The sequence below is a fragment of the Rhodotorula graminis genome, assembly GCF_001329695.1.
Source record: "Rhodotorula graminis WP1 unplaced genomic scaffold RHOBAscaffold_13, whole genome shotgun sequence".
In the NCBI taxonomy this organism is placed as follows: Eukaryota; Fungi; Basidiomycota; class Microbotryomycetes; order Sporidiobolales; family Sporidiobolaceae; genus Rhodotorula; species Rhodotorula graminis.
Genome location: NW_017264940.1, coordinates 584274 through 611100, shown reverse-complemented (window position 1 = coordinate 611100; position 26827 = coordinate 584274). Strand labels below are relative to the sequence as shown.

The window sequence follows — 26827 nt, the reverse complement described above, 5'->3', positions numbered from 1 at the left end:
GAATGCCAGAAGTCGAGCGGGTCGAGACGATGCCGACGTTGTTCACCGCCCGAGCGCCGCACACGGACAGCCCAGCACGATGCACAGGACCGCACTCGACGACCTGCAGCTCCGGGTCGGCGTCGACGTGCCTGCGTCGGCCCGTCACAGCTGCTCGTCACACGGACCTCTCGCCACGTGTCGTCCTCGTCGTCTACAGTACGAGGACGACGGCGTTCTTGGCCGACTCGATGCATCAATCGTGCGCATCGTGAGCGGGGCACAATGGCATCAGGCCTGCTGCGCTGAAAGTCGAGACGAGCAGGAATGCGGGCGAGACAACGGCGAGGGCGAAGCTTTCGAGTGACGGGCATGTCCTCGGGGAGGTTGCAATCGCATCGACCGTCGAGCGGGACTCGTCGCGTGGAAGCGACGAGAGCGCCCGGGGCGAGTTTATCTGACGAACGAGGAAAGCTGCGGCGGCCGAGAGCGACTGCAACGATGCAGTTCCGGGCCCACGCAATGTCAAGATCTTGCGCGTGCTCCTGGCCAAGGTGCTCTCTCCCTTGCCAAGCGAGCAGACAGACGGCAGCGACTCTCTCGCGAGCGGCGAAGAAAACGCTCAGACACGGATCTGCAGCCAGAAACGTGTCTGACGATGCGCTGCGAGGCGAGACAAAAAGGGGCAGAGACGCGCAGCCGCGCGCGAGGGCGCGTCAGGTTGACATGTCGTACGTAGCTCGGCAGCCGGGCGTGTTTGCCACTCGGGCGGAAGATGGTTTCGAGGGGAGAAGGACGAGGGGAAGGGGGGCTGGACGAGCCTGGACGACGAGCGGGCGGAGCAAAGTGAGCTCGGGAGCGTCCGGCCGGAAGGACAGCCGGGACAAGGGGCTCGCGCGGCAGACAGGAAACGTTCGTCGTTGGTCGAGGTGGCCGAGGTGGAGCTCTGAGAAGGTTCGCTCTCAACGGCTGCGTGGCGTCGTACAGAGTTCGGCGCAGTGCGCAACAACGTCGGACTCGGCCAGGGCAATCCAGCAAGAGCGGCCGCATCCAGGCAGGCCCGAGAATTCGACGAGGGTTGACCGGAGGCCGCTCGGCTCGCTCGACCCCTTGTGCCCACGCGCGCGCGCACCCTGCGGAGAGTCGACCGGTCTCATCATCTGGCTGCGCCCACAGCTCTCGCTCTCCTCCCCATCTACCTCTTTCGCCAAGCTACTGCTGCTCTCTCGTGCACCCGCACGACCTCTCACGACCTCGACTCTTTCACGACCTTCCGCCTCACGCCCGTCATGAAGTTCTCCGCCCTCGCCCTCGCCGCTGTCGCCATCGCCTCGGTCACCGCCGCCCCGGTCGCCGTCGAGGAGCGCAGCGTGCGTCCCGCTCTCTCTGCCCTCGTCTGTCCTACTACGGGACGACCTTCATTAACCCACTCATGTGCGTCGACAGCTGGAGCAGAGGTGGGGTCGCTTCAGCGGCAACAGCGTCAACTCGACCGACTCGAGCCAGGTCGCCAAGCGCTGGGGACGCTTCTCGGGCAACTCGGCGACCGCCTCGACCGACTCGTCGCAGCAGGCCAAGCGCTGGGGTCACTACAGCGGCAACTCGGAGGACGCCGACGCGAGCCAGGCCGCCAAGCGCGACGTGAGTTCTCGTCGCACTTCTTGCACCCTCTCCTGCCTCGTCTCGAGCCTCGACTGACGCTCCTTTCCTGCGCGCAGCTCGAGGAGCGCTGGGGCCGGTTCTCGGGCAACTCGGAGACGGCTGACCCGAACCAGGCCGCCAAGCGCGACGTGAGTCTTCGCCGCACCTTCTTGCACCCTCTCCTGCCTCGTCTCGAGCCTCGACTGACGCTCCTTTCCTGCGCGCAGCTCGAGGAGCGCTGGGGCCGGTTCTCGGGCAACTCGGAGACGGCTGACCCGAACCAGGCCGCCAAGCGCGACGTGAGTCCTCGTCGCACTTTCTTGCACCCTCTCCTGCCTCGTTTCGAGCCTCGACTGACGCTCCTATCCTGTGCGCAGCTCGAGGAGCGTTGGGGCCACTACAGCGGCAACTCGGAGGACGCCGACGCGAGCCAGGCCGCCAAGCGCGACGTGAGTCCTCGTCGCACTTTCTTGAACCCTCTCCTGCCTCGTCTCGAGCCTCGACTGACGCTCCTTCCCTGCGCGCAGCTCGAGGAGCGCTGGGGCCACTACAGCGGCAACTCGGAGACGGCTGACCCGAACCAGGCCCAGTAAACGTGCGTCCTCGTTTCTCGAGCAGATCGGAGGGCAGAGCCCTGACTCGCCTGCCCGCACAGCCTTTCGCCCCTATCGACGCACTTGTCTCCCTCCTTACACGCCTCCCGACACTTCATTTCACGCCCTCGCCGCTCCAGCACGACGCGCACCTCCCCGAACACCTCACGCCTTTGACGAGTCCTTTACGCCCACCTTTTGCTGTAATGCTGTCCTTTCTTCACCTCTCTCGTCTGCCGACGACGAGAGCGAGATAGTCGTCGCGGCCGAGCAGAAGAAGCGCTTGCCTGGACCTCGAGAGAACATGCTTGGCTCGCCGGAAGAGGAGGGGGACGAGCGAGCGGTTCGAACGAGACAGCTTGGTCCTCGGGGCAGCGGTTGAGAGCGACGCGTTGCGGCAGCTGAGCTCGCGTGTCGAGGGAAAGCGCTCGGCGAAGCAGCCGAGGGAGCAGACAGAAGCGAGAGAGGTGCGAACGAGGCGATCGGAGCGAAGCGCGCGCCCACCAACTCCGCGAGGACGAGGCCACACGCCCGAGCAGGCAAGCCCTCGCTCGCCGCCACACCTGGTCAGAGACGTACACAGCTGTGCTGCTGCCTCGCTGCTGCAGTTGCCCAAGGTCCAGCCCGTCCAGCCGCGCCGCTTCAACCTCCTCGCCAGCCTCTCGTCGCCTCCTTCGCCTCATCGCCATTCACCGTCGGCCCACCTCCACCCAGCCGGGCACATTCTGCCAGCGCCTGTCTATCCGTGAGTCGACTACCAGCCTTAATCGGTGCCCCTCTGGACCTCTAAGCGCACGCTGGCGAGCCTAGCGGCGAGCTGTACTCGCGGGGCGGCGAGAGCAGCTGCAGCGCCGACGCCCGTTCAGACGCCCGTGCTGACTCTCGCTGTATCTGCAGATGTCGGCCGGCGATCAGCGACCGCACACGGCGGCGCGGCCGCGTACGAGTCGCCCTGTGACCTCGGCGGGCACAGCTGAGCGCTGGGTCGACGAGGGCTACAACGACGAGTACGACGACGACGACGACGACGACGTCGGCATGTTCTCGTTCGCTCGGCCGGGCACCGGCGAGGCGGTACAAGGCGCCGGCAGCACGACGACGACCAGCCCCTTCACGCCCTTCTCCGCCTCTTCCCCTCAGCAACCCTACTCGCCCTTCCAGTTCGCCTTCTCGCCCTACGCCTCGGCCCCGCCGACCGCTGTGCCTCCCTCGACCGCCTCGCCATCCGAGAACGCGCCTGCGACGGGCCTCTCTCGCCCGCCCGCGCTCGACCCGGTCGACGAGGCCCTCCCGATCTCGCCGGCCGCAGCCTACGCCCAGCAGGTGCAAGCCGGCGGTCGCGCGACGCCGCCGCTCGAGGTGTCGAGCCCAGAGCCGCAGCCGGGACCGCGCAAGCGCGGCAGCTGGCAGTCGTCGGGCAGCCCGACCCACGTCGTCGGCAACCCGTACGACGAGGACCTGCGGCGCGAGGCGTCGAGGCGCACCGCCGAGAGCGCGCTCGACAAGGGCGATGCCGCATCGTCCGGGTGGGCGGACCAGGCGGTGCGGTACGTCGTCGACGAGAACGGCCAGGCCATCATGCTCAACGAGATGGGCGAGCCGCTCCGGCTGGCGACGACGGCCGAGCAGAAGATGATTGCCGCCGCCGAGCTCGGCCACGACGTGCCGTACACGGACGTCGACGAGGAGGGCTCGTTCGTCGAGGACGACTCGCCGTATCCCGAGGTCCGAGCGAGCGTGTCCAACTACGACGACCCGGACATGCCCGTCCTCACATTCCGCAGCTGGGTCATCGGCCTCACGTTCTGCATCGTCATCTCGGCCGTCAACTGCTTCTTCAACTTGCGGTACCCGGCGCCCCTCGTCACGCCCATCATCACGCAGGTCCTCTCGTACCCGATCGGCAAGGCGTTCGCGCGCTTCCTGCCCTTCCAGACGGTCTCGACGCCAAGGTGGCTCCGCCGTCTCGGTTTACCCGACCGTATCGGCGTCAACCCGGGCCCGTTCAACATCAAGGAGCACACGATCCTCGTCATCATGGCCAACCTGTCGACGGCGGCCGCGCCCGGGCTCAACTACAGCCTCGCCGCCGAGAAGGGCTACGGCCAGTACCAGCCTGTCGGGTTCGACATCATGCTCATCTTGACGACGCAAATGATCGGCTTTGGCGCGGGCGGGCTCTGCCGCCGCTTCGTCGTCTGGCCGGCGTCCCTCGTCTGGCCTCAAAACCTCGTCTTCTGCACGTTGCTCAACACGCTCCACGCCGAGTCAGAAGACGAGGAGCGGGGCCCGTCGCGCATCCGCTTCTTCCTCTATATCCTCGCGGGCGCGTTCGTCTGGTACTGGTTCCCGGGTCCGTCCAGATTTCTCTCTCCCTTCTCGCCGACTCTGCGCGCCTCGACTAAAGCCTCTTCCTGCCACAGGCTTCATCTTTGTCGCACTATCGGCGTTCTCGTGGGTGTGCTGGATCGCGCCGAGTGCGTCGAGCCGACCTGCCCTTGTCCTCCTCGACCGGTCCTTGACCTTGCCCTCCCGCCCTCGCAGACAACCTCGTCGTCAACCAGCTCTTCGGCGTTTCTTCTGGCCTCGGCATGGGCCTCATCACCTTTGACTGGAGCCAGATCTCGTACATCATCTCGCCGCTCGTCGTGCCGTGGTGGGCCGAGGTCAACGTCTTTGTCGGATTCGTCGCCATCTTCTGGATCGCTACGCCGGCGATGTACTACTCGAACGTGCGTCCCTCTCTCGCCTGAGGACCATCAGTCGGAAGAGTACTGATATCCTGTCTCTGCAGGTGTGGAACTCGGCCTACCTCCCGATCTCGACTACGGGCGTCTTCGACCGATTCGGCGCCTCGTACGACATCGACCGCGTCGTCGACACTGCGGCGATGCGCCTGAACGAGACGGCGTACCACGAGTACTCGCAGCTCTTCCTCCCTATCGCGTACGCCGGCGCGTACGCCGTCGGCTTCGCGCTCGCGACCGCCGTCATCGTCCACACGGCGCTGTATCATGGGCCCGACATCCTGGAGCGCATCAAGCGCTCTCGGACCGACAAGGTCGACGTCCACATGCGCCTCATGCTCGTCTACCCCGAGGTCCCCGACTGGTGGTACTTGGCCTTCCTCGTCGTCTCGGTCGCCCTCACGATCGTCACCGTCGCGGTGCGTCTCTTTCTTCCTCTTCCTGTCAGGCACTCATAGTCTAGATCTGACATGCCCTTGCCTGCAGTGCTGGCCGACCGAGATGCCCGTGTGGTCTGTCCTCGTGGCGATCGCCATGGGCCTCGTCTACTTGCTCCCGTCCTGCTACGTCTTCGCCATGACGAGCTACCAGGTCCGCCCCCCTTTCAGTCGATGGTGGACGCTCGTGAAGGTCTCGAGCTCACGCCGAGCGTCCGCAGGTCGCGATCAACCTCATCGTCGAGCTCGTCGGCGGCTATATCATTCCCGGCCTTCCCCTCGGCAACATGGTGCGTCGCGCTCCTCCCGCCTCTCTGCCCGCCCCTGTCAGCCGATGTACATCCGCTCACACATTCTTCGTCGCCAGCTCTTCAAGCTGTACGGCACCAACGTCCTCAACCTCGGCCAGCTGTTCGTGCAAGATCTCAAGCTCGGCCACTACATGAAGATCCCGCCTCGAGCTACCTTCACGGGTGCGTCCTCCTCTCTACCTGCGCCGAGTGAATCTCGCCGACGAGCTTCCTCCCTCCCCTCAGTCCAAATCGTGTCGACTTTCGTCACCGCGTTCGTCCAGGTCGGCGTCAAGCGCTGGCTCATGTCGGCCGTGCCCGATCTTTGCGCTCCCGACCAGTCGGCGCGCTTGATCTGCCCATACACGCAAACCTACTTCTCCAACTCGATCATCTGGTCCGTCCCTTTCGCTCCTTTTGCGCCCTCGCTCGCCGTCGCTAACTCGGGCTCGTCCACAGGGGTCTCGTCGGTCCCGCTCGACAGTTCAACCACGGCGACTACTACAACGGCATACTCTACGCCATGCTCATCGGCGCGATCTTGCCCCTCCTCACGTGGCTCGCGAGCCGTAGATGGCGCCAGTCGTGGGTCGGCCACATCAACGCTCCTGTTGCCCTCGCCGGCCTCACCTTGATCCCGCCGGCGACCGGCATCAACTACTCGTCCTGGTTCTTCGTCGGCTTCATCTTCCGTGCGTCGTCGACCTCTCCTCGATTCCTCCGTTCCGAGTCCTGACGAGTTTGCGCCCGCCTCGGCAGAGTTCATCGTCCGTCGGCGGCATTTCCGGTGGTGGAGCAAGTACAACTTTATCCTGTCGGCCGGTCTCGACGCAGGCACAATCCTCTCGGCCCTCGTCATCTTCTTCACGCTCCAGCTGCCGAAAAATGGGACAATCTGTGCGTCGCTTGATTCCCTTTTCGTTCGACTGCTCTCGTCGGCCCGACCTGACACTCTCTCCTGCCCTGATCTCGCAGCGCTCAATTGGTGGGGTAACAATGTCTTTACCGAGACCGCCGACTGGGCGGGGCTCCCGCTCAAGACTGCGCCGCCCGAGGGATTCGGCCCGACGACGTGGTAGAGCAGCGACTTTCTCCTCCTCCTTGTCCTACTAGCAGGTCTGTAGATCCTCATATGTTGCCCCAGCTCTCGTTCTGCATTGTTGCACTCGCGTTCCCGCACGCGCACGTCGTCGAGCTCGCGAGCGAGAGCGAGAGCGAGAGCGAGAACGAGATTCAGCGCCGCTCAGTCCTCGAAGCTTGCCCGCTCTCTACCTCTCTCGTGCGCACCGCTCGTCGTCAAGCTATGCCTCGCTCAAAGCTCGACGACGAGCTGCACTCGCTGCTGCCGCGAGCGGGATGCGGGGCGGCCGAGGGCTCGAGCGTTCTCGCTGTCGAGCGCTCGACCGCCTCTCACGGCCCAAGGATCCTCTCGGCGAGCTGCGACCGCTCTTCTGCCGTCCACCACGAGCAGGCACGGTCCTCGAGCCCGTCCGGCGAGCGTCGTCCGAGCAGCATCGAGTCGGCCTTCTCGCCGGCCCTCGCCTTTCCTCGACGGCATGCTCTCCTCCTCGTGCTCCCGCACAGCGCGACAGCACCGCCCGCTCGCGACACAGCTCGTTGTCGAGCTTGGGGCGAACCGTCCTCTCTCGAGGGCTCGCGACGAGGCCCGCTCTCCTGCGCACGGTCCTCTCGCTCTCACGCTCGCGCTTGTTCACTCGCTCGCGTTCGCTGTCCTGCGCAGACTGTCGGTCCAGGTCGAGGAAACTCACAGTGCACACACGAGGCTCAAAGGCGAGCAGTCGACAGTCGAGAGAGCGCGAGAGAGAGAAAAGTCCGGGCGAGGCGGCGCACAAGTACAGGCAGAGGGAGGAAGAGCAAGGGAGGGGGAGATACGCTCGAGTGAGGGGGAACTAGGTGGGGGCTAGAAAAGGGGAGGACGAAAGGCAGAGCGGGGCGAAGCGCGAAAAGGGGGGTACTCGAGGAGGAGGAAGACGGGCGAGTCGTTGGGCGGCACGAGGCCAAGTGGCGAGCTCGACGCCGGCGCGAGGGCGAGGTGAGGTTGAGACGACGGCGGGAGGACGCCTAGATCTCCTCGAATGCCGAGCCGAACGTGTTCTCGCCCGAGTAGCTGCGCAAGGGCGAGAGGGAGAAGAACGAGTTAGTCGAGGTTTGGTGAGCGTGGATGTGGCGAGAGCGAGGGCGGTGGAGGAACGAGGGGGTGGGGAGAGGTAGGACAAAGTGAGAGAGGGGGGAGGAAGAGAAAGGAGGGAAAGGCCGGGAGATGCGAGAGGAGGAAAGGGAGGACGCACGTCACGTAGAGGAAGCCGTCCTCGTCCCTGCGCAACATGCCGTCGACCCAGTCAGTTCACTCGAGACGATGCGGGGCAGACGAGGAAGAGGGAAGCGGCGCCGACGCACTTGTGCTCCTCGTAGATCATGCTCATCATGGCGGCCGTCGGCGGAAGGACCTCGTCGACAAAGATGAAGATGGCCTTCTCGGGCGCGAGCTTTATCCTCTTGCGGATGACGTAGACGAACTGTGGGTGTGTCCTCGAGGGTCAGCTCGTGAGGAAGAGGGACGAGAGAGGGAGTGTGTGTGGGACGCACCTGCCCGACGGTGAGGTCGGCGGGGACGAGGTACTTCTTCTTGTCGATGACGGGGATGTCGGTCTTGTCGGCCTTCTCGCAGATGACCTGGAGCGAAAGAGCGAGGGTCAGGAGGTGCGCGGAAAGAAGAGAGGAGAGGAGGAGAGGGGACGGACCGGGATGCGGTCCGAGTACTTGGCGCGAATGCGCTCTGCCTCGGCCTTGCGCTTCTCTGTGTGGGGCGAAGGTGGGCGCAGAAGAGTGAGTGAGGTGGTCGTGCGCGCCGAGCCGTGACGAGGGGCCTGGTCGACGCACCAAAGACGTGCTCGTCCTTGAACTTGGAGCGGACCATGGTAGATGCGGGTGCTGCTGAGCGGGTAGAGGTCTGCGAATCGAGACAGTCAGTGTCCTTGTCGTAAAGAAGGGGCGAAAGAGGCACGGAAAGGGCGAGGAACGAGGGGCGCACCTGGGTCGGCTGATGAGGGAGGCGGGGACCAGAGAGGCGGCGGTGGCTGTTTCCAAAGTCGCACCCGAGGTCAGTGTGCGTGCCCTGAAGTGCACCAGGACCCCTGTTGAGCCCGCTCGTGGCCGTCCCACGCGCCCACGACGAGCGAGGCGCGAGAGCCGTGTCATCGCCCTCGGGGGAACACACGCAAGCGCGCCTCGTCTCGCCCTCTTGTCCGCACGCCGCCTGGTCGTGCGGTCCCTCGAAGTCCTTGAGACGACAGGGAGCCGCGCTGCACGCGCTCAAGAGGCCTGGTGGTCGCGTTGAGCGAGGGCGGGAGGACGGGAGGTGGGGGCGGAGTGCGGCGACGGCGGTCGACCGAGGGCTTGCGCGTGGTGGAGCGTGCTCGCGTCGAGCTCGAGGACAGGACAGGAGGCTGCAGGGGACTCACACGGTGGCCTCGGGGTGCGAGCGGGTGAGGTGCGAGAGGTCGAGAGCGCGAGGCGAGCCAACAGGCGGCGACGACAGCTATGGCCGGCCGCATTACCAGACAAGGCGCGCTCTCTCGACTCACACAGCCAGCCCGACACACTCGCTGTGGCTCGGCAGCGCGGCAGCGACTCTCGACAAAGCCTCGCTCGTCGGCAGGAAAACAAGTGGGTACAGAGGGGGTCTGAGGGAAGGAGGGGCAAAGGAACGAGGCGACAACGGAGAGGTAGCTAGCTCAGATGGGGTATGAGGGGAGAGAGGGGACGCAGGCCGTCAAGAAGGGCGAGAGAGGGTGGCGAAAGAGTCCGTCGAGAGGGTCCGGTCGAGGCTGACGAGGCGCGCCGATGGCTCAGCAGCAGCCGCCCTGCTGCTGCTGGTTGACGGCAGCGCCGCCCGAGAGCTTGACGGGCGCCTTGCCCGGTCCACCGGCCGCGGGCGCGCTTGCTGCCGTGCTGCGCGCGAGGGAGAACAGGTCAGTAGTGGACTCGACGCGAGCGAGAGGGACACGGAGAGAGGTGGACGGACCGGTCCTTGATCTGCTTTGCCATGGTGAGGAAGGCCTGCTCGACGTTGGTGGCGTTCTTGGCCGACGTCTCGAGGAGCGAGACGCCGATCTGGTCGGCAAACTCTTTCGCGACCGAGTACTCGACGACCTTCTTGGTCGTCAGGTCCGACTTGTTGCCGACGAGGAGCTTGTTGACGCCCTCGCACGCGTAGCGGTCAATCTCCTGGAGCCACTGCTTGACGTTGGCGAACGTGTCCTGATCCGTCACGTCGTACACGACAATGATGCCGTGCGCGCCGCGGTAGTACGACGACGTGATGGTGCGGAAGCGCTCCTGGCCGGCCGTGTCCCACTGCGGGCGGTCGGGCGGGCGGGGTCAGTGAGGGAGGGACACAGACGAAGGAGAGAGGGAGAGGGAGAGGGAGAGGGAGAGGGAGAGGGAGAGGGTGCGCACAATCTGGAGCTTTACCGTCTTGCCCTCGAGCTCGATGGTGCGGATCTTGAAGTCGACGCCAATGGTCGAGATGTACGACTCGGTGTAGGTGTCGTCTGCGAAGCGGAGGAGGAGGCACGACTTGCCGACGCCCGAGTCGCCGATGAGGAGGAGCTTGAACAGGAGGTCGTACTCGGACTGCATGGTGGGCGGTGGGTGGTGCTGCTCGAGGGGTAGGCGAGTGCGTGGCGGCAACAGGGCGGTGCGTGCAAGGCGGGTGGGTGCGAGGTGGGTGCGGATGAGCGGGGGGGGAGGCGAGGGGAACGGCGAGGCGACGATGGCACGGGGCGAGGCGAGAGTGGGATCGGTGGACAGGCAGTCGTCAGTAGAGTACTGTGGGCAGGACAGCGAGCGAGTACGGACCTTGTGAGGTGAGGGAGCGGACTGAGGCCAGTCGGTCGCCGCCTCGTCGTCGTCGTCGCTCCTGGGCCACCGGCCGCGGGGTTCCCGCTCTCGTCCCACGACTCGAGCCAGTCCAGCCAGGCTACAGTGCATCCGCTGCACCGACTCGGGCACCCCTACAGCCATGAACTCGCCCCCAGTGTCGCCTCTCGCCGCCGCCCTGTCGACCAACTCGCACCTCCGCACTCAACTCGCCCAGGCCCACACTCGCCTCGAACAGCGCGAACGCCTGCGCCAACTCGAAGACGAGCGCACGCCCGACCACTCGCCCGACGCCATTCGCTCAAGGGAGCGCGACCTCGAGACCCGCCTCGCGTCGCTCCAAGGTCAACTCGCGCGAGAACGAGCGCAAGACGCCCTCCAGGACGGCGTCCAACGAGCGTGCGTCCCCTCCCTACCGAGCCGCATCCCCAGACGACCCTGATAGGCGCACCCTTGCCCGCAGTCTTGACCAGTCGCACCTCGTCTCGACCCACCTCTCGTCCCTCTCGCCGTCGGTTCTCGCGTCGCCCGACCAGCTGTACGCCCCTCTACATCCTTCCTTGCACTGTCATCGTACTCACAAAACGTTCTCACCGCCACGCAGCGCCCTGACCACCCTCTTGCGCCGCCGCGACGCCCTCTCGCTCTCGCTCCTCGCCCTCACCGACAAGCTCTCGAGCCTCTCGTCCGAGCGTGCCCTCTTGCGCCGCGACCTCCTTCGTGCGTCGTTCGCGCTCTCTCTCTATCTCCTCGGACACCGCCCCTGACATCCTAGACTGGACAGGCCTCAACCGCCGCAACGCCCAGCTCGTCGCCGACCTGCGCGCCAAGCACACGCTGTCGGACCCGGCGCAGCAGCGCGCCGCGCGTCAAGCGCTTCCCGCACCGACGGCCGAGTACCTCACACGGTGCGCTCTGTGACTCTCTCTGTATTCGAGCGCGCCTCGACTCGATCCGACCTGACTCTGTCCCTTGTCCTCGTCGCGCAACAGCCTCGAGACCGAGCTCCCGATCCTCCACACCCGCCTCGCAACCCTCCAGTCCCTCGTCTCACGCCTCATACCCGAATGCGGCCTCCCCGCACCCTCCTCCTCTTCCTCGAGCCCCGCCGCCATCGCCCACAGCGCCCTCAGCATCCCCGACCGCGTCGCCCGAATCGAAGCCGACCTGCTCGCCGGCCCTCCCGCAACCACCTCGTCCTCTCGAGTCGACGAGCGGCGGCCCTGGAGCGCGCAGAGGACGTGGGACGTGCTCCTCCTCGCGGGCGACGACGCGGGGCTCGAGCGCCAGGACGGCGGTGACGGTGCGCCCGACCCGCGGTGGGAGCGCGAGCAGGCCCTGCCTGCGCTCATCGTCGAGCGCGCAGAGGCGTGGGAGAGGGAGCGTGCGGTGGCCAAGGAGGCGGGGCGGTCGACGCCGGCGAGGGCGGACGGCTTCGGTCTCGGGGGAGAGACGCCGCGCAAGAGGGACGACGCGGGCAAAGGGCGAGCGGCAGGGGACGAGAGTGCGGCAGTACGGAGCTCGGCGAGCAAGGGGCGTAGCAGGACGGTCGGGTAGCGCTGCTCGAGCACGGGTTCGAGTTTGAGAAGGCACGATGCGCTTCCTCTCGAGCGCGACGACCGAGAGCGAGAGGCTGCGGGACACTGCTTTTGCTGCATTGCGACGTCATGCTATGTACTGTTCGGGCTGCCCCCCTCGCTCGTGCGGCACCGCTCACTGCTCCTCGAGCTGAGGCTTGCCGTCCTTGGGCGCGTCGATCGTGCCCGCCGTCTCGTTCGACCTGCCGCTCTGGTTGACTGCGTACGCGCTCGTCGTCAGTCTCGGCACCCTTGACGAGAGAGAGAGGGAGACGAGAGGGACGTACTCTGGCCCGGCTGCGTCTTGGCGAGCCACGAGTCCTTGTCCTCGCCGGCCGGGACGCCGTCAAAGTGCGACGCGTGCGAGCCCTCGGTACGCGCGTTGCCGCCCTGCTCGGGAGGGATGTTCTGCGGGGAGAGAGGCGTGAGTCAGGTGGTGCCCGAGAAGGAAGCTCGAGGCGCCGACGTCGCCGACGACCCTCCTAGCCACCTTCGAGGCAAGCGCTCGACGCACCATGTTGTCGCCACCACCGCTCGCTCCCGTCCGTCCGACCTCGACGCCCGCGCCAAACTTCTGGAACTCGCCGAGGCCGCCGTCCGTCACGCCGCTCTCGTCGTCGACCGACGTCGTGCCCTGCTGGCGGAAGTCGGACGCCGTCTTGTCCGACAGCGAGGCGAACTGGGCCTCGGCGAGCGCGGTGTTGGGGTTGGTCGACATGGGGGTAGGTGCTGCTCGACGGAAAGGGTCAGGCGAGGCGGCGACGCAGGGCGAGAGGGAGGAGGCGCACAGGAGGAAGCGGGTTCTGCGAGGAGGAGAGAGAGGGTCAGTGCGTCGCTCGCTCGACAAGGTGCACAGGGAGGACTCACGATGCGTGCTGGTCTCAAGCTGTCAAGCTTTGCGAGAGTGTGCTGGACGAGAAGGAGCAAGCTGGACCTCGATTCCCCACGTCGAACCCTTCGGCCGCCGCTCCACCTGGACAACGTCAGGCTCAGCCTCGCGCCGGCTCGTGCCCCTCGTCGGCCTCTCGAGCTCGGCCCTCGCGCTGGCGGTGCTCCACCTCTGACGCTGAGCGCTTCGTAGAGTTGTCGATCCCGAGAGCTGGTCGAGCTGGGCGACGGCGAGAGGAGCGAACGAGCGATTTCGAACTGGACTGGGCGGCGCCAACTGCGTCGAGCGAGACGGCCCTCCCTCCTCGTCGCGCACTGCCGCAGGACGGCTCTGTCGGTGGTCGAGGAGGACGAACACAGCTCTGCAGCTCGCCCGGTGGCGCCCACCGCCCGGGCGGTGCCCCTGTGCGCGTTCGCTCCTCGTCCGTCCGCCTCCTGCTCGCCGAAGCCGCCTCCGCGCCGGAAAGTCCGTGCAGCATCTTGCTCGCGCATCGTCGAGCTCGTCTCGAGCTCTCCCTCGTACGCTCACGTCGCGCTCAATCCACCTCGCACGACGCAGGCATGGGCTGCTGCTGCTCGACTCAGTCGCGCTCGGCCCTTGGCGCCGCCATTTTCTCGCTGTTGGTCTGCGTCCCGGCGCTCTTCTACTCGTCGACCCTGTACTCGTACCGTGCGTCCCTCCTTTCCCTCCACCAAGGCGGCCCCTCACTGACGCGTCCGTGCCGCACAGGATACGACCAACTCGACTCGCCGGCGTGCATGGTCTTTGCGATCGCGACTTTCGCCACCGGTGCGCTCTCGGGCGTCCTGGGCATCCTCGAGACGCTCGTGACGCGGTGGGACCACCACGATGTGACGCTCAAGATGGCCCTTGCAGTTGCCGGTGTGCGCTTGGGCCTCTCCTCCTTCCGCAGGTTCCGACGCTGACCTCGCCCTTTCCACAGTTCGCGACTCTCCTCAGCCTCGTGTACACGGTCTGGGCGCCCATCGTGCTCTCTGCGACCTTCAGCGTCGCCGAGTCTCGCTCAATCGCTCTCGGGACCGTGCGTCTCCTTCCTCTTTCTTGTCCGTTCCTTCCGCAAGCCCGCACTGACGTCCTCGCCCTCGCGCCAGTTCATCCTTGTCGCCATCTTCCTCCTCGTGGCCCCTCTCGCCTGGGCCGCTTGGGCCTACTTTGCGCTCCTGCGCGAGGTGCGCAGCGCCGGCGGACCGTCGAGCGCCAGCGTCCCTCTCGCCTCTGCGGCCGCACCAATGGGCAGCGACGGCAAGCTCCTCAGGCGGCGGGGCGAGGACATCGAAATGAGCCTCCCGCACGGCCGTGCTCGACGCTCTGGCGCTGCCTCGTCGAGGGACAAGGGTCGGTACGCGCGCGTTGGCGGCGGCGGCGGTGGCGGCGAGGGCAGCGCGTGGGAAAGCGCGAGCGAGAGGAGCGGTCTCAGCAGTGAGGAGGACGGAGAGTGGGAGCGGCACAGGCAGGAGAGGAAGCGTCGTAGCCGGGCGTGAAGGTGGACAAGGAGCGACGAGGAGGGCCGAGCGGGACGGGCGGCACGAGTCGGTGGGCGAGGACGGACGAGGGACAGGATCGAGGCGCAACGCAGAACATTTATGCATGTCAACAACAGAGAGCGAGAGGGACTACTCAGCCCCGCCAGACCTCCCTCGCCAGTCGTCGTACCCCTCCCTCTCGCCCGCCTCGACCCTCTCGACCTCGCGATCGACCGCGCGGACGATCTCCCTCAGCTGCGGCTGCGTGACGAGCTTGTGCGCGAGGAGGTGTCGCACGAGGTGCATGGCGAGCGTCGAGCGCAGGTTGAAGCGCGAGATCAGGGGCGCGTAGTGGACCCAGCACGCGCGCTCGCGGTGGTACACGGTCGGCGGGTAGCTGCAGGGCCTCGTCGTACCCGTCAGGCTACATCCTGTCATACGCCAGAGAGAGAGAGAGGGACGCACGGGTTGACGAGGCACCACCGGACCTGCATGCGAGCAAGGAGCTTCTCGTTCGGCGTCATCGACGAGCGCGTGATCTCCTGCGAGACGCGGACGGACGACATACGTCAGGACTCAGGCTCGTGCCGATCCAGAGAGGCAGAGAAAGTGACAGCGCGACGCACCTCGTCCTTGCTCGACACGGCGGCTCGCGTCGCCTCGACCGAGTCATGGGCGAAGACGCGAACGAGCTCGCCTGGCGCGTGCGGCACCTTGGTCTGCGAAGCGGGAGGACAAGGACGTCAGGAGGTACCCCGAGAGAGGAGAGAGGAGAGGGACGCACGAGAAAGTCGAACGCTGGCCGCTCTGCGCCGCCGTCCAGCCTCAGCATGCGCCTCTCGTGCATGGCGTTGGTCGCCGGCGAGCGCACCGCGACGCCGTCGGGCACCCACACGCCGCTCGGCGCCTGACGATGCAGCCCGAGCCGGCCGAGTCGCGCCGAGAGGAGCGAGGTGATGTCGAGCGGGGTGGGCGGTACGAGGTCGGGAACGGGTTGAGCGGCGAGGACGATCGCGATGCCGGCAACGAGCGGCGACGAGCCGCTCGAGGCGAGGTCGTGACGGGCGAGGGTGCGAGATTGGTCGGGTGGGTGAGGACGAAAAGGCAGGAAGGCCGAGAAGGGCGGGAACGGGTTGGCGACGTTGACGACTTGTCGAACGACGAGCTGCTCCTGCCCGATCATGACGGCGACCGACAAGTACAGCGACCGTGCTGGCGGAGCGAGGGCGGCCGGGTCGACGTGGAGCGGGATGGCGCCCGGGTGCTCGAGGCGGAACGTGCGGGAGGGCGGATCGGCCGACTCGACCCGCTCAGCGACGAGGCCGACGCGCATTTGGCGCTCGCACGAGATCGACCACGTCGCCTCGAGCTCGTGTGTGCGGTGGAGCGTGAGGTGCAGGTCGACCAGGATGCGGCCGGTCTCGAGCGCCGAGCGCGGGACGACGCCCGCCGGGAGGATGAACTGGCGGAGCGTGAGCTCGAGCGACTGCTCGGCGGACCTGCAAAGAGACAGTGTCAGGGCAAGTTCAGGCGTCGGGCGTATCGAGAGGGAGAGAGGACGCACCCTTGATGCTGGAGCGCGCGCCGACCCGACTGCCCCGGACCCGCCTCGACCGCCCGCTCGTCGCCCAGGTCCCTCGTCCACCACGTGTCCTCGGGCTCGAGCATCGTCCACGCCTTGCCCTTGGTCCTCCTCTTCATCCACCTGCCCTTGCCCTTGCCCGCCGCCGCGGCCTGCTGCGCCCGGCGAGGAGGACCCGTCCCGCCTGGCCCGCCCGGCCTCGACGGTTTCTCGCGCTCGCCGCTCATGCCCATGACGAGCTCGGGCGAGCCCTCGGGCTCGTAGCTGAGCTCGAAGGCCGAGAGGGCAGCTGCGCTCTCGGTCGTGGACGAGCGCTCGTCGGCGTTGGCGCGCAGCACGTGTGTCGAACGGCTGCGAAAGCGATCGGCACGCTCGTCGGACGTCGTGGATGGCTGACATGGCGGGGAAACAGGGCGAGTCGAGGGTGGCGCCTGGCGAGATTGGCGCGGCGAGTCGTAGAGGCCGAGGAAGAGCTCGGGCGACGCGCTGCGCGATTGCGGTGCGGCCGACGGCGGCGGGTGCGACATGGTTGGCGGAATGTAGGGCGACGGCTCGACGGGCGGTAGAGCTGGTGGCGGCGAGGGCGAAGGCGAGGGTGGCGGCGAGAAGAGAGCGCGAAGCTCGCGCTCGTCCTCGGCTGAGAGCGACGCCGGCGCGACCTGCTCGAGCTGAGGTGCTCGCTGCAGCTCCTCGCGCATAGGCTGCGACGACCTTGCAACAGGCGGCGCCGTCGGGGCGACGGCGGCGCTGCTGGCCTTGGCCGCCGCCGTCCAGACGCTGCGCCGCCGATGCTCCTCCGCCTCGGCCTCCTCGCGCGCTCGACGAGCTCGCTCACTCGCCCCGGCGTCCGTCGTGCGCAGGAAGAGGAGCGAGGGCGGCACGTGAGGCCGATCTGGCGCCGACGCCGGCGCCGGCGCGAGCGCTGATGGCGGCGGGCGAGGTGGCGGTCGAGCCGCGCCTGGAGGGTCGTCCTGCCCGTCAAACAGGAGCGCGAGCGGCGCTGGACCTCGCCTGGACTCGAGGAGCGCGGGTCGATGGCGCCGGGTCGATGGCGCGCTCGGTCGAGGTGCCGAGGTGCTCGGGGCGGCGTAGCGGTCGCGGATGTAGGACGGCGTAAAGGAGCTCGCCGGGACGTGCGACGACGCCTGGCTCGACGACTGCGGGTCGGGGTAGGGAGGCCGAACGCCTGCCACGCTCGAGCGCGAACTTGGTGCGGCGGAAGGAAGGGAAGACGAGAAGGACGTGGTCGGTCGCGGTGCGCGCGAGTGGGGAGGATGGGGAGCTTGAGGATAGGCGGACGGCGGCGGTCTTGGCGGAGGAGGAGGAGGTCGTCGTGTGTCGAGAGTGCGGCTGGAAGGCACCTCGGCGGGTCGAGGCGCGAAGAGGCGAGTCGTGGGGCGAGGCGACAGGCGCCGGGTACGAGGGGGCGGTTGGTGCTCGGCGAGGTGCTCAGACGGCGGAGCGAGGACGCTCGAGGCGTCGACGTACCGGGCCGGCGCCGCGGGTGGCTGTGCGCGTGGCGGCTGCGCTGGCCCTCGGTCCGGCGACGCCTCGACGCCGGTACGAGCTGCGCCCGCTGGCTGTGGCTCGCCATAGACGCTCCACCGCGTCGGCGACGTGCCCTTGCCCGCTCGCTGCTCGCTGCCGTCGAGGCTCGAGCTCGCCCTCGGCCGCTTGAGCGCCCGGCCGCTCGACCGCCGAGACGCTCCGCCGCCGCCGTCCGGCGCGCCGACGTCGCTCACGAACGCTCTGTCGACTCGTCGGTGTGCGCTCGAGCTGGATGAGGATGTCGGTCGAGCCCAGGCGCCGGGCAGACGGCGAGCGGTCGACGACGGTCTCGGCGGCGGCGCCGACGAGGCGGATGTTGACGCAACAGGCTCCGACATCTCTGCGTGCGGCCTCAGAGTTAGCTTGGCTCGCTTTTGCGAGCCCTATTGAGCCGCGAGGGGCCGGGGCTGGAGCCGCAAGGCGGCGCGGGCTGAGAGAGGGGACGCACCGACAGCTGGGCCGGACAAGCACTCCACCGCGTGCACCCGACTCTCCCACGAGCTCCTCCGACGCGCCGAGCGTTGTCGGCCCTGGTGGTTGTCGTGCGGCGAGATCGAGCAACACGGGGTGGGGAGGGAGCGGCCGTGTGCGACTGGGGCGGGCGCTGAGGGTGGGTGCGCGCTGGAGGACGTCGATGTAGCGTTTCTGCGCGCTGCTGAAGCGCGACCAGCAGCTCAAGGCGCGGTGGTGAGCAGGCTGAGGCGAGCCCGGTTTCATCAGTCCGCTCCTCGGTTTGATCTTCCTCTGTCCCTCTCTCACTCTCCGGGCGCTGCTTTGCGGGCGCACGAGAGTCTCGCTACACCGTCCGCATCAACCGAGTCTGCGAGAGACCGCTCGGGCGAGTGTGACCGGCTCGCGCCCGCTCTCGTCTGCGCGCTGGCGAACGATGCCTCGCTCGTGCTCGCCGGTGCGACTGGTCGACCGTGAGCACGACCGCCGGTCGAATCGACCAAGCGCCGCGTCGCGCGCTTTCAACCGCACAGCTCGCTGCGCCCGGCCTCTTCGTGTTCTCGCTCGAGCATCTCTCTCGCCGTCGCTGTGCAGCGAGTCGAATCCCTGAACAAAGTCGATCTGCAACTGCAGGTATCTACACGAACCGTGGAAAGGAGAGAGAGAGAGACAAGGCTGGGAATGGACGAGCGAGAACTCGCTCAGAAAGTGTGACGCCCGCGAGTGTCGAACGGCAAGCACAGGATCGCGAGCATCGAAACTGCATGGAGAACAGGGTCAACGACGAGTCCCCGAGCGAGTGAAGGGAGAGAGGAAGAGAGAAAGAGAGACGAGGACGCACCGAGAGCCGCACCACCGGCCATATACAGGACAGAGCTGCGAGGAAGGAACGAGGGTCAGGTCCGCACCTCGCGCACATGGAAGAGAAGAAGGAGTCGACGCACTTGCTGCGAGGGTTGAAGATGGTACCCGACGCAACGGGAGCGACCGTCGACGCGAGACGGCCGAGCGTCGAGGCGATGCCGGATCCCGACCCGCGGTACGGCCTGCGAGGGAGAGGAGGTCAGGCTCGTTCGGCTGCGAGACAAGGAGAGGAGCCAGACGACGCACGCAGGGAAGTACTCGGGCGTCGCGGCGTAGAGGAGAGCGGCATAGACTGTAGGTGGCGCGAGGCAGGTGGTCGACGCGAAAGAGGGGAAGGACGAGGGAGGAGGAAAGGCCGGGATGAACGGTCGTCAGCTCCCGCGTCGGCCGAGAAGTACGAGAGAGAGGACGCACGAGACTGAGCCCAGTACTCGAACAGGTTGAGGCCCGTGTACGCCGTGAACGACGAGACGGTGGCGAACAGGAAGAGCGACGTGCCCATGAGCGCGGCGGCGAACGCCATGGCGTACTTGCGACCGAGCCACTTGATCTCCATGAGGAACGCGCCGAGGATTGTCGCGGTGACCTGCGAGAGGGCAAGGAGGGTCAGAGGCGGCTCGCGAGAAGGAAGGTCGGTTTGAGAAGGTCGCGCTGCGGCGACCGCCGACGAGAGGGAAGGGAGGGACGTACACCTGGCAGGTACACGATGACGTAGCTGGGACGGGGCAGAGAGCGTCAGGGTGCTGCTGCCGGACTGAGACGGATAGTTGGGTGGACGGGAAACGCAACTCACTTGCGGTAAGTCTCGTCGAGGCCGGCGCTCGTGTCGATGCCCTTGGCGCGCAGGATGAGTGGCAGGTAGCCACCCGCGATCGAGAACGAGAAGAAGAGCGCCATCTGCGAGGGAGGATACCAGAGTCAGCTCGTGGTGAACGACGAGGAAGGGGAAGGAGGACGAGAGGACGCACATAGGCGACCCAGAGGGTGAGAGAGAGCCAGATCATGCGCTTCGTCGCGAGCAGACCCTTGAGGTGCTTGAACTGGCCGGCGAACTGCTTGAGGCGCTGGCGCATGAGCTGCCCAGTCGTGAGAGGGCGAGTGCCCTCGAGGATAGGCTCGTCCGACGTGATCGACTCGCGCTCGGCGACCTCCTTGTCGAGCAGGCGGAAATCGTCGATCGTGAGCTGCGGCTGCGGCTGCTTGTTGAACTTGGCGATCTTGTACAGGACGTCGATCGCCTCGTCGTCGCGACCCTTTGCGAGCAGGAACTTGGGCCTGCACGGACGACGAGTCAGTGTGGGCCGCACAGGCGCCTGAGCGGACTCGCGCTCGAGAGAAAGAGAGGAGAGAGCCAGAAGACGCACGACTCGTAAAACGTGAAAACGACGAAGCGCAGGATGAAAATGCCGAGGGTCATGCAGCCGCAGACGATGACGGCGTAGCGCCAGCCCATGCTGCGGGTGTGTGTCGTGTCAGGGAGAGTCCGACGCGTCGGCCTGAAAGAGGCGGGAAAGGCGGACGCACTTGTCGCTGCGCCGGCAGCAGGGCTCGACGCCTCCTCCGCACGCCGGGAGGGCCGTGTCGCAGGCGTAGCGAGGCACGAGGCCCCACGAGATGAGCGAGGCGATGGTAACGCCGAGAGGCTGGAAGGTCGAGAGGGCGCAGAGGAGGAAGCGCCGGTTCTGCGGGACGAGGGAGGAGAGGGTCAGTGCGCGGGCTTCGAAACCTGGAGTGACGCCGCGGCCGCTGCAGCTGCATCCTCGAGTGACACAGAGGCTTAAGAGAGGCGTCTGGACTCACGGTCGGCAGGAACTCGAGCGTGATCAAGGCGTCGATGGGCTGCAGGGTCGTCCGACGTCAGTTCGCGTTGACGAGACACGGCGAGAGGCAGAGCAATGCGGAGCTCACGATGTTGCCGCCGACGCCGAGACCGATGCAGAAGTTGATGAAGCATAGAGCGCCATAGTTGCTCGGCGCGGCAAAGATGAGGCCAAAGACGGACGCGATGAGGCACTGCGAGACGAGGGTAACGAGGTGTCAGGACATATCTCGTCGGCGCTGTAGGTGACAGAGGGACGCACAGTCAAGTTGAAGGCCCACCGGCGGCCGATAATGTCGACGGCGAGGCCCCAGAAGAAGGCGCCGACCGTGAGGCCGGCCGAGAAGCAGGTCGAGAGGTCGCCGATGCGGTTGTCGGCGATGCCGAGCTCCTGCTGGATCTGACCGCCGATGAGGCCGCCGATTTGCGCCCAGACGAGGTCGAGAAAGTAGCCGAAGCCGCAGAGCTGCGCGCGCAAAGAGGGAGAGCTCGAGGTCAGGTCGCGGTTCGCCCACGTGGCTCACCTCGCGCGCAGCCGCTCGATGCTCGACGAGCACCGCTCGTCCCGTGCGGAGGAGCCAAATGCGCGAGGGAAAGCGACGGCGACGTACGAAGAAGATGCACCACTGCGTGACGATCGAGAAGGTCAGGGTCACGCTCGAGGCTCCTCGTCGCGCGAGTTCGAGACGGACGCACCTGGTAGCGACCCATGCCCCAGAACGACGCCTTGTTCTGCGTACGAAGACGAAGCAGGTGAGCTTGCTGATCCTGAGCGTGTGCGCGTCTCGCTCGAGGAGGGAGAGGAGCGCACCATGAAATCGAGCTCGCGGTTGATCTGCGGGAGGGAGAGTCAGCTGTGGTGCTCACGTCAAACGAGAGGAGCAATGAGCGCGCACGAGAACGCTGCAGGGAGCGAGAGGAGAGGTCAGGGAGCTGCTCGAGAGCGCTTCGACGACGACGAGGCCAAAGGGGGACGAGGACGCACGACTTCTTCTCGTAGAGCGACAGCTGCTCGTACTTGAGCTTGCCGACGAGCTCATCGTCCGAGACGCGCAGGTGCTCGAGGCGAGAGGCGGCGTCGCTGTGCTTGATGTCGGCGTCGATCGGCGGGGCGATGGTCGGCTCGTCGTTGAGGGCCGTGTCGCGCTGCTCCTTGCTGAGGGTGGCTTCGACCATGGTGATGGTGGCGAGATGCCAAAGCAGGCGAGCTCGAGGTCGGGGAGGAAAGCAAAGAAGCGCGAGGCGAGCGGCGGTGTGGGGCGCGAGGCTTGAGCTGGGAGCTCGCCGCCTTCCCAGGGTCGATCGGCACGAGCCCAGGGAGGTGCTTAAAGCGAGACGTGGGTGCGCGGTTCTCCGCGTGCGTCTGCCGCGAGCGCGATCACGCACCGTCGCACCTCCAGCTCGATGCGAGGTCGAAAAGCCCTTGCGGACCCTCGCTCCTGCAGGCGATGCGGGCGAAACGACCGGGCGGCACTTGGACCGGGTTGCCCAGCCGACCAGCCTTAATTGCGACCGTCGCTGAGCGAGGTTACGATGACCGGGAGTCGAATCGCAGAGCTCCGGGTCGTCGAAGGGGAAGCTCGAGGGAAAGCTCGCCGAGCGCTGGCCCTGCGTCCACCGCGGTCGCCCAGTGCTGTCGATCCTCAGGCTCCGAGCGCAGCAGACGCAGGGCTGTGCAGCGTGTGCGAGCGATGCGAGCGGGGCGAGAGGTGGGAGGAGGTGGAGCGGGTGCCCCCTCTTTTGCGTTTCTGCTCTCGCCGCGCGACCATCGCTCTCCCGCTCCTCGCCGGTTCTCTTCGCGCCTTTTGTCAGTGATCTCCTGTAGAGCTCGAGAGTGAAGAGAGCCGGGAAGGACTGATCTGCCGAATCGCAAAAAGGCGAGTCGAAAGCGAGGCTCGAGCGCCACCTGTGAGCGCTAGCCGCTCTCACACACGAGCTCTCATACTCTCAAGGGACGACGAACGGGGCACTCGAGTCTTTACACAAGGGTTTCTAGCCAAACGGGACGTCGCACACGAGGCGCGACCGCGGCGACTCGCCTCGAAAGGCGCGCTCAGAGCTTGCCGCCGTTGGCTGTGTTGACGAGGACGTAGCGGTAACGAGCCTTGCTCGCCTTCATGTCGATGACGGTCTGATTCGCGTCCCTGTGAGCGAGAGAACGAAAGAGGATCGGAGGAAGGGAGGGAAGGAAGGTAGTCAGTGCGAGGTCGAGTCGAAGAAACGGCGGCGGCGTCGGCGTCGCCGCTCGACGTCGACATGGAGCGAGAGAAGGCGAGGACGCACTTGATGTCGCGCTTCTCGATCCACGACTTGACGTTCTGCTTGGCGGCGAGCTCGAGCATCTCCTTGATGAGCTTGGGCGAGCCAATGGCCGAGCCGGCGATGTGGACGTTGTTGAGGATGAGCGGGAACGCCGGGATGGCCGGGAGAGGCTTCTCGGGCGCGCCGACGAGGATGAGGTGTCCGCCGGGGCGGAGGAGCGAGAGGTAACCCGTGAGGGGCATCGACTCGTCGTTGGTCGTCGCGACGATGAGGTCGAGCGAGCGCGCGTACGGCTTGAAGTCATCCTCCTTGCCGCTGTGCGTCGCAATGAAGCGGGTCGCGCCCATCTGCGGGAGGAGGAGGGAGGAGGGAGGGAGAAGGAGAAGGCGCGTCAGGTCGCGCTCGGGCCTTCTCAAAGAGGAGGAGGGCGAAGCGCACCTTCTCGGCGTCGGCCTTCTTGCTCTCGCTGTGCGAGATGGCCGTCACGTTGGCGCCGAGGGCCTTGGCGAACACTGTGTGCGTCGAGCGGGTCAGTCACGCACAGGAGAGGCAAGGGCTCTGTCGAGGCCCGAAAGAGAGGGGACAGGCGAGGCCCGAGAGAAAGGGGAGAGGTCTGACAAAGCCCGAAGTGCCCAAGTCCACCAATGCCGACGATGCCGACGTCCTTGGCCTCCTTGCCGGCGCCGTACTGGACGAGCGGCGAGTAGACGGTGACGCCGCCGCAGAGCATGGGCGCCGCAAGAGCGTGGTCAAGGCCGTCGGGAATGGGTACCACGAAGTGGCTGGGTGCGCGGTGGTAGTTCGCGTAGCCGCCGTACGACTTGGCGCCCTTGCCCGGACCCTCGCGGTAGTAGATGCCGGCGCTGCGGACGCGAGGCGACGAGGTCAGCTCGCTGCAGCTCGTCGCGAGGCATGCCGGAGAGTCTAGGAGAAGACCCACTAGGTACCAGTTTGTCCTTTGTCGCAGTACGGCTCGCGGTGCTTGAGGCACTGGTCGCACTCGAGGCACGAGTCGTTCTGCGCACTGTAGTGGAGGAATGCGACGGCGAGAGGAGGTCGTGGGCGAGTGGCGGGTCGACGAGTAGGTTGGCGAGGTCGAAGAGGTAGGACGGGACCGAGGAACGTAGAAGCGGAGGAGAGAAGGGAGGTCGAGGGGGAGAGGGAGGAGGTTGGGAAGGTTGCACGTCTCGGTCAGTCAACGCCTGCACTGCCTCGTCGACACGCTCGTCGTCGTCTCTCGAGCTGCACCGCGAACGAGAGAGAGAGAGAGAGAGAGCGAGGGACGCACCCGACGCCAGCAATGTCGCCGACCTTGACGTGCTTGACCTTGGGGCCGACGCGAACGACCTCGCCGAGGATCTCGTGGCCCGTCACGACCGGCCACGGCATGTCGCCCCAGCCGCCCGAGATGGTGTGGATGTCCGAGGCGCAGACGCCCTGTCGCGAGGAGGAAGAGGAGGAGGAGGGTCAGTGCGACGTTCAGAGAGAGACGAGGCGCTGCCTCGTTCGGGCTCGACGCGGCAGGTAAAGGAGACTCACGCAGTACATGATCTTGATGTCGACGTCGTCGTCGGCGAACGCCTTGGGCTCGTACTCCTGCCAAACCATCTGGCCCTTGACCGAGTTCTTGTCGAGCGCGTTCCAGCCCTCGAACTTGTAGTCTTGCTGCTGCGACATGATGATAGAGGTGCTTGTCGATGTGCTGGTGCGGTGTAGCTGAAGAAGCAGCGAGAGTAGCGACGGGAGAGAAGAAGAGGAGGGGGCGACGGGTGCGCTCCTCGAGGTGGAGCTGACGCTCTCCCCCCACAGACGATCCGGCTTCGAGTGGAGGCCTCAATCGACGATTCTCGGGCAATTCGAAAAATGGACGGCCGCGTCATCCGACGGCGAGTAAGCCCGACTTGGGAAGGTCGACCGTCGAGCGGCCCGTGCGAGCGTGCGAGCGCCGCGCGAGCTCTCAAGTTGGCCTCTCGCTCTCGGCGAGCGCGCTCCCCTCTCGAGAGCCTCGAACGAGAGGCGCCAGAAAGCGTTGCGGCTTGCGCTCGCGGCCCTCGAGCGCTCGCAGCGCTCGACGCGTGGAGGCCTCCACCGAGTCGGCGAGCGGTCCGGCGTGGAGGGCGCCAGCTGGCGCGCTCGCGCAGGTGCAGCGATAGCGAGTGGAGGAGAGCTGCCGAGCGAGCGAAGGAGAAGCAGCGAGGACGAGCGAGGGCTCGAAGCGAGAGCAAGGTGCGAGAGAGCGCTTTGGGAAGGTCGACTCGGTCGAGGAGCCGCTCACCTCTCGCACGGCGACAGTCGTCGAGCACACGAACAAGCGACGACGTTGCAGGTGCGGGTGGCACGACAAGCGACGGCGGCGGGGCGGACGAGGGAGGCGAGGAGCGGCGCTAGAGGACGGTCGGGGCGTGGAGCGGCGTGCGGAAGTATGGCTGGCCGTTGGCGCCTCGCGGTAGCCGGCCGGCGCGGATGTTGACCTGTAGGGCGAGACCAAGGTCAGTCACAAGCGCGAGCTGAGACGGAGAGAGAGAGGGAGCGAGGGGGAGAGGAGGGAGGGGGGACGCACCTGGAGCGACTGGTGGAGCAGCCTCGGCTCGCTCAAGCCCTGGTCGCGCTCGCTCCTCATCTTGACAAACCCTTGCTCGTCGACGCCGTCGTGCACGTGCGGGTTGAGGGCGCGCTGCTGGGCGACCGTGGCCGAGCACAGGTTGGACGCGCCGGCGAGCGGGTACGAGTGGCCCGAGAAGAGGCGGACGTTCGGGGCGAGGGCGAGGAGGCGCTGCGTCGACGAGAAGAGGGCCGAGGGCGAGCCGAGGGGAAAGTCGGCGCGGGCGGTGCCGGTCGGGGGCTGTGGGCGAGGGTCAGTGCGTGCGCCGGGATGAACGAGGCCCGTGAGAGAGAGAGAGACGAGGCACGCACAAGGAGGACCGAGTCGCCGGTAAAGACGCTGTCGCCAAAGACGTAGCCGGCGCTGCACTGCGTGTGGCCGGGCAGGTGCCACACGACGCCGGTGAGGGCGCCGACGCGGACCTGGTCGCCCTCGTCGTACAGGGCGTCGAACGCCGTGTCGAGTTCGGCGGCGGGCACGTCGTACAGTTGGGCAAAGTGGGCCTGGGTTGAGCGCATGCCGCTGTGGGCGCCGATGGGGACGACGCGCGAGGGCGAGGTCGAGGGGGCGTCGATGTCGTCGGCCGGGGTCGAGAGGCGCAACTGGAGGTAGGCGGCGGCGGTGAGGTGGTCGGCGTGGGCGTGTGTCTCGAGGATGTGGTCGACGGTGAGGTGCTGCTGGTGGATGAAGGCGACGAGGGCGTCGGCGGTCGTGGTCGACACGGTGCGCGAAGCTGGGTCGCAATCGAGGACCGAGTCGATGACGGCGCAGTGGCGGGTGTCGGGGTCGACGACGAGGTAGGTCCAGGTGGCGGTCGGGTCGTGGTAGAAGGTGTAGACGAGCGGGGTCGAGGGGGAAGCGTCGGGTGCCGGGGTGTGGGTGCGCCAAGGGGAGAGCGGGGTGACGGCGGCGGTGGTGGTGGCGGTGCGGGATGGCTGCGTGGCCGGGTGTGCGAGTGTCGGAGGCCTGTTCGTGGCGCTGGAGGCGATGCGGCGGAGAGGGAGCGAGGCCAAGGTTGGGCGGCGAGTCGAGGTGGGGACGGCGAGGGCGGCGGCGGCGCGGCGGAGCATGGCGCGGCGGTTGATGGGTGGGCGTGGTGGTGGTGGTCAAGCTTGAGCAGAGCACGCTGGCCCTGGTGGTCGTGGGCGAGGTAACGCTCTG

General features: G+C 66.8%; 10 protein-coding genes across 10 annotated transcripts; 4 read left to right on the top strand and 6 right to left on the bottom strand.

Annotated features, from left to right (window-relative positions):
• Positions 1-1176: 1176 nt before the first annotated feature.
• On the top strand, positions 1177-2466 carry RHOBADRAFT_55582 (uncharacterized protein). Its single transcript, XM_018417919.1, has 7 exons — positions 1177-1349; positions 1426-1620; positions 1698-1769; positions 1848-1919; positions 1998-2069; positions 2148-2215; positions 2276-2466. Exons 1-6 carry the CDS (start codon positions 1269-1271, stop codon positions 2211-2213), a joined length of 558 nt encoding a protein of 185 aa, XP_018268966.1. The 5' UTR covers positions 1177-1268; the 3' UTR covers positions 2214-2215; positions 2276-2466.
• A 1379-nt stretch (positions 2467-3845) lies between these two features.
• RHOBADRAFT_39051 (uncharacterized protein) lies at positions 3846-6870 on the top strand (the record flags this gene model as incomplete). The annotated part of the gene is made up of 11 exons (XM_018413587.1): positions 3846-4566; positions 4637-4690; positions 4758-4945; positions 5008-5379; positions 5447-5551; positions 5619-5687; positions 5765-5870; positions 5934-6084; positions 6147-6379; positions 6447-6584; positions 6663-6870. 11 exons carry the CDS (start codon positions 3846-3848, stop codon positions 6764-6766), a joined length of 2241 nt encoding a protein of 746 aa, XP_018268965.1. The 3' UTR covers positions 6767-6870.
• An 899-nt stretch (positions 6871-7769) lies between these two features.
• Positions 7770-8625, bottom strand: RHOBADRAFT_46505 (uncharacterized protein; the record flags this gene model as incomplete). Its single annotated transcript, XM_018414802.1, has 6 exons — positions 7770-7815; positions 7997-8023; positions 8106-8224; positions 8295-8381; positions 8450-8505; positions 8589-8625. The coding sequence occupies 6 exons, from the start codon at positions 8623-8625 to the stop codon at positions 7770-7772; spliced, it is 372 nt and encodes a 123-aa protein (XP_018268964.1).
• A 715-nt stretch (positions 8626-9340) lies between these two features.
• RHOBADRAFT_48859 (GTP-binding protein ypt1) lies at positions 9341-10364 on the bottom strand. Its single transcript, XM_018415199.1, has 3 exons — positions 10167-10364; positions 9733-10064; positions 9341-9659 (listed from the first exon to the last, which is right to left on the bottom strand). Exons 1-3 carry the CDS (start codon positions 10347-10349, stop codon positions 9557-9559), a joined length of 618 nt encoding a protein of 205 aa, XP_018268963.1. The 5' UTR covers positions 10350-10364; the 3' UTR covers positions 9341-9556.
• Positions 10365-10731: 367 nt separating this feature from the next.
• RHOBADRAFT_55578 (uncharacterized protein) lies at positions 10732-12188 on the top strand (the record flags this gene model as incomplete). The annotated part of the gene is made up of 5 exons (XM_018417918.1): positions 10732-10988; positions 11053-11127; positions 11194-11309; positions 11374-11497; positions 11582-12188. 5 exons carry the CDS (start codon positions 10732-10734, stop codon positions 12144-12146), a joined length of 1137 nt encoding a protein of 378 aa, XP_018268962.1. The 3' UTR covers positions 12147-12188.
• Positions 12189-12216: 28 nt separating this feature from the next.
• On the bottom strand, positions 12217-13063 carry RHOBADRAFT_55577 (uncharacterized protein). Its single transcript, XM_018417917.1, has 5 exons — positions 13034-13063; positions 12955-12969; positions 12681-12895; positions 12454-12574; positions 12217-12385 (listed from the first exon to the last, which is right to left on the bottom strand). The coding sequence occupies exons 3-5, from the start codon at positions 12882-12884 to the stop codon at positions 12303-12305; spliced, it is 408 nt and encodes a 135-aa protein (XP_018268961.1). The 5' UTR covers positions 12885-12895; positions 12955-12969; positions 13034-13063; the 3' UTR covers positions 12217-12302.
• Positions 13064-13615: 552 nt separating this feature from the next.
• Positions 13616-14557, top strand: RHOBADRAFT_46501 (uncharacterized protein; the record flags this gene model as incomplete). Its single annotated transcript, XM_018414801.1, has 4 exons — positions 13616-13724; positions 13785-13939; positions 13999-14097; positions 14168-14557. 4 exons carry the CDS (start codon positions 13616-13618, stop codon positions 14555-14557), a joined length of 753 nt encoding a protein of 250 aa, XP_018268960.1.
• A 4166-nt stretch (positions 14558-18723) lies between these two features.
• On the bottom strand, positions 18724-21996 carry RHOBADRAFT_39044 (uncharacterized protein). Its single transcript, XM_018413586.1, has 18 exons — positions 21788-21996; positions 21699-21705; positions 21614-21637; positions 21499-21534; positions 21414-21428; positions 21065-21268; positions 20892-20996; positions 20784-20822; positions 20508-20665; positions 20348-20437; positions 19952-20258; positions 19777-19880; positions 19674-19698; positions 19398-19569; positions 19230-19275; positions 19064-19165; positions 18961-18995; positions 18724-18879 (listed from the first exon to the last, which is right to left on the bottom strand). Exons 1-18 carry the CDS (start codon positions 21976-21978, stop codon positions 18821-18823), a joined length of 1719 nt encoding a protein of 572 aa, XP_018268959.1. The 5' UTR covers positions 21979-21996; the 3' UTR covers positions 18724-18820.
• An 859-nt stretch (positions 21997-22855) lies between these two features.
• On the bottom strand, positions 22856-24741 carry RHOBADRAFT_46498 (uncharacterized protein; the record flags this gene model as incomplete). Its single annotated transcript, XM_018414800.1, has 7 exons — positions 22856-22946; positions 23086-23411; positions 23503-23576; positions 23707-23927; positions 24005-24088; positions 24353-24501; positions 24604-24741. 7 exons carry the CDS (start codon positions 24739-24741, stop codon positions 22856-22858), a joined length of 1083 nt encoding a protein of 360 aa, XP_018268958.1.
• A 707-nt stretch (positions 24742-25448) lies between these two features.
• Positions 25449-26736, bottom strand: RHOBADRAFT_46497 (uncharacterized protein; the record flags this gene model as incomplete). The annotated part of the gene is made up of 3 exons (XM_018414799.1): positions 25449-25535; positions 25625-25906; positions 25978-26736. 3 exons carry the CDS (start codon positions 26734-26736, stop codon positions 25449-25451), a joined length of 1128 nt encoding a protein of 375 aa, XP_018268957.1.
• Positions 26737-26827: the final 91 nt, after the last annotated feature.